This window comes from Saccopteryx bilineata, chromosome 1 (genome assembly GCF_036850765.1).
Source record: "Saccopteryx bilineata isolate mSacBil1 chromosome 1, mSacBil1_pri_phased_curated, whole genome shotgun sequence".
Classification (NCBI taxonomy): Eukaryota; Metazoa; Chordata; class Mammalia; order Chiroptera; family Emballonuridae; genus Saccopteryx; species Saccopteryx bilineata.
The window spans coordinates 325,814,563-325,818,839 of NC_089490.1; the positions used below are offsets into that span (position 1 = coordinate 325,814,563).

At 53.7% G+C, this 4,277-nt stretch overlaps 1 protein-coding gene across 1 annotated transcript; it reads right to left on the reverse strand.

Annotated features, from left to right (window-relative positions):
* Positions 1-342: 342 nt before the first annotated feature.
* On the reverse strand, positions 343-3,505 carry FUT4 (fucosyltransferase 4). The gene has a single exon (XM_066248329.1). It carries the CDS (start codon positions 2,802-2,804, stop codon positions 1,218-1,220), a length of 1,587 nt encoding a protein of 528 aa, XP_066104426.1. The 5' UTR covers positions 2,805-3,505; the 3' UTR covers positions 343-1,217.
* Between the last annotated feature and the right edge of the window lie 772 nt (positions 3,506-4,277).

The window sequence follows — 4,277 nt, forward strand, 5'->3', positions numbered from 1 at the left end:
AGTAGCTTTTAACAAGAGACAAAGTTCATCGCAGACACTAATTTGGTTCCATCTCTTAACTGAACATTTAACAACAAACCAACAGAATCAAACACAGCCATTAACAGACACCATGAAACTTTTTCCATTTTGCATGATTCCATAACACAGTACAGTCTATTTCACTATTCTGCAGACAGGTAATGCCAGTACCCCTGGAGGACTGATATTCCAGTTTAAATTTCAGGTCCAGTAAAGACACAAAATAAGTAATTTTGTGGAAAGTGACACTGTGGCTTCCTTCTCTTCTGTCTGTAAACAGTCTTGTGTTCTGGGAAGAGGAGAAAAGAAGGTTGCTTCCACTTTATTTGCACATCTGTAATTTTAATATGCTTAAAAAACCCAGCTTATAGACATACATACACAGAAGAAACTAGTTAAGGGATTGCTATTCACATTGTAAAGGGATTCTCCATAAGGTTTTATCATATACTGAACTCCCACCCTAGGGCCGTAGATTTGGGATGTGATTGAAAGCAGCTTTTCAGGAATACATTTGTGTAAAGAGGGGTACACTTATATATTCTTGTCCAAGGACAATCCAGCATCTTGTTTCCATTCATGGGGCTGGAGAACAAACAGTACTTGTTAAGGACCACAAGTCAACAGACTCTTGGACAACCTTTCTCACTTTTCTTAGCAGCTGAGGCTTTGAGGAATTCAACCAACAAAAAGAAAGATCCCCTTGTGGCCACAGTCCTTCCACTATTCCCCAACATGGCTCTTTCTAAAACCAGAGGTTTGCTGCACATTGGTCCAGTGAAATGCAAAACGAGGAGCAGTGTGTATGACATCTGAACTCACCACAGGCCACAAATATGACCTGTGGGAGATAAGAAAATTCAGGGCAAATGGATCAACGGCTTCTTTTAGTTAAGCTATTTCTTCAGCTCTGCCCTGGGTTAGTTACAAGATGAGGAAGGGCCCCCACTTCATTCCTGAACACTGATGCCCATCAACAGCAGAGGGAGCCCAACTGCTACTTCCACACAAAAAACTAAGACCTGAATCGGGATCCTATCCACCCAGTCATTGTGCTGAATAACACTGGCAAATCATCTTTTTTCCCAAAAGTAAAACCTTAGTCCCATGATTCAGCGCTCAAGGTGATGCATGCTGGCAGAGGATCAAAAGCTGATGACTTGATCTTCATGAGTTACACCCAGAGGAGACTGGCTTCACCCCTCAAACCAGCGAGCCAGGTTGCTTACGCTTTGGGTCCGGTCCCCGGCCCTCTGCACAGCCTGGCAGGCCAGGCACCAAGGCTCATCCCAAAAGGAAGTTATGTGCACAGCATAGCTCCGTCGCCAATTGAAGTAACGGCGGTAGACAGCCTGGTTTCGGTCGAGGAAGCGCAGATAGGCGGCCAGGGAGGAGGCATTAGGGAAGTCGTCTACGTGGATGAAGGCACCGCGGGGCACAAAGCGCTCATAATTGGCACGGCTGGGGCCCAGTACCACCGGTACTGTGCCAGCCAGCAGGGCGTTGCGCCAGAGCTTCTCGGTGATATAATCCAGATGTTGTGAGTTTTCGAAGGCAAGGTAGAATTTGTAGCGGGCCACCGTGTGCAGAAGCCCAATGTCAGGCACAGGCCGCCGGGTCCCGCCCTTGCCGAACACATCCACAGACACGTGCTGGCTCAGCTGGTGGTAGTAGCGGACCCGGGCCTGGCGCTCATCCCAGTTGCTTACAACCCAGGCCACCAGACCCCGTTTCCGAGCCAGCGGGGGGACCAGGCCTGGTGGTTGGTCGCTGGGATGGGTCCTGGGGTAAAGGTAGCCATAAGGCACAAAGATGTCTGAGTCAGCCCGGTAGGAGAGCGTCCAGTTGAAGAGGTTACCTCCCAGGCTTCGCAGTCTGGGGCAGTGGGAAGGCGACTCGAAGTTCATCCACACCCAGCGCTGGCCCGGGGGCCTGTGGCTCGAGGCAGCCAGGGCTTCAGCAGCTATCACCTTCGCTTCCTCCTCGTCGTCCAACACCCGCAGCTCCAGCTTCTCCGTTGGGCGCCCGCGGCCGCCCCAGGGCGGGGGCCAGTCCGGGGATCCCTTCACGAGGTCTCGGTGGTGGAAAAGCACAGCCTGGGCTTCCCCGTAGTTAGCACGGTCAGTGAGCAGGCGGCAGCCGCTGATGCTGAAGCGCAGCCAGCAGTCGGGGGGCGGCCTCGCGGCGCTGTCGCGCCCCGCAAAGGGCTCCCACCACAGCAGCACGCCCACCGGCCGCGGCGGGGCGTAGGAGGTCCAGGGTAGCGGCGGGAGCTGCCCCCAGCAGGCGTAGGCGGCGAGAGCGGTGCACAGCAGGCCGGCGGCCGCCAGCGCCGAGGCGGTCTGCGGCAGCCCCCGCGCTCGGCGCCGCCCGCGCAGCCGGCGGGCCACCGGGCCCCACGGCGCCCCCATGGCGCGCGCAGAGAGAGCCGCCGCAGCTGGCCGTGCGTCCGCAGGCTTGGAGCCTCGGCGCCCGCTCTCATACTGCCGCTGCGGGTCTAGCCGTCGTAGCCGCTCGCCGCCGACCCTGGACCCGGAGAGGGCGGTCCCGGAACCCCAGGGCCCGCGGATCCTGCTCCCCTCCCCGTAACTCCCCGCGGGGCGCGCCGCCAGAGCGAGGTGAACAAGCCGGGCGGCCCAGCCGGGCGCCGCCCCGTCCCTCCCCTCCTCGGCGCCCCCAGCCCGACCAGTCCGGCCAGGCCCCGGGCGTTTCCTGCTGCACCTCCGCTCCCCCTCCACCCCCTCCACTGCTCCCGGAGTCCCGGCTGCGTCCCACAGGCTCATCACCCGTTACTCCGGATCCCGTCTCAGGGTGTCCCAGCCTTCCTGCGCAAGCCCACCGCTCAAGCGTTGCGCCCGAGCCGCTGGGAGCTGCCTCCCAGATCTGCCCCGGTGCTCAATCGCTGTGGCCGGAACCGCGTCTTCGAGGGAGGGCCGGGCTCACGCCAGGGTGCGCGCAAGGGACGCGAGCCCTTCCAAAAGCCATTTCGGCGCGGGAGCCGGCGCAGGCACCGAGGTGAGGCGAGCTGGGGGTGCCCAGCTTCCTGGCTGAACGGAAGACCAGAGTCCACTTCCTTCCTCGCAGCCCAGCTAAGGCCAGCGACGCCTGCCGGAGAGAGGGATTTAGAATCGCAATGACCTTGACCTTGTGACCTACAGAGGACTGGCCAGTTGTGCAATCAGCTTCCCACGGCGCGGACCACAGAGATTTTGTATTTTGTGAAACCAAGTTCTAAGGTGAACAATTAATGTTCATAAGAACATTCCCTTTGCCTACTGCTCCAGCAGAGGATGGAGAGGAATAAGACGTTTTCTAAGCAACTGCGTTCCATGGTCCATACGTTCCTTCCAGTGCTCCCCCACAGAACACACCTGACTACAATCAGGTGCTAGGATTTAGGAGGACTCATTAAACCCAAGATAAAGATAAGGCTCTTGAGACCTTTGTCCTCAGGGTGCTTCCCACCTATTCAGTGAGATTAATGAATGAACATCACTATTAATTTTACTAAGCACTTAAGGAAGAATTACCGCACTTAAATAGATTATGAAAAACACTAAGAGAAGTATTATAGCACCCAAGTTTAGGGTATGAAGGATTAGTATCACACTGGCCTCTCCAGGTTTAGCAGTGAGGCAACAATCAAGGATTCTACAGCTGTTGTAGATTTTTTCCCCTATGGTTTAAATGTGAATTTCTAGGTTTAGGCCTTCATTTATGTTACTGTTTATTCAGCAAAATTCTAAGTAGTCCGTGGATAGGCTGCTGACCTATCCATGAGGAGAGGAGAGGATTTGGAGAGGAGGAGGTTTTGAGAAAACTTTTAATAGATCACGGCTGTGCATCAGCGGTGCCCCAGCCCAGTGCTATTTAAGTTACAGATGTTAGGGGAGAAATAGACTTTCTGGGAATGGGGCCAGCCAGTCAGAAGTTTTTGATGTTATGCCATTTGCATTTTTTTGTGTGTGAAGGGCTTTTTCATGAAAAAATCAACTCCAGATTGTAAATGCTTTTATGAAAATAGTTTTGGGTGGCACTGCCTGCTGGCCCTAGTAACAGTTTGGGAGCTGGGTGGACAGCGTGAGGTGCTCTGGTTATACCTATCAATGTAGTAACACTTTCTCCTGCGAACTAACACTAATTTATTGTTCTTTGTTTTTTTTAATTTCATAGAATCATTTTCAAGCCAGTTAAGCAAATTGTCATTGAAATCAGAAATTTCAGTGATTCTCTACTGTTTTTAATTTAAAAGAGAA

Coding starts and splice junctions, on each gene's coding strand:
- FUT4 (XM_066248329.1), bottom strand. CDS start 2,804: ATGAGCCTGTGGGACGCAGCCGGGACTCCGGGAGCAGTGGAGGGGGTG.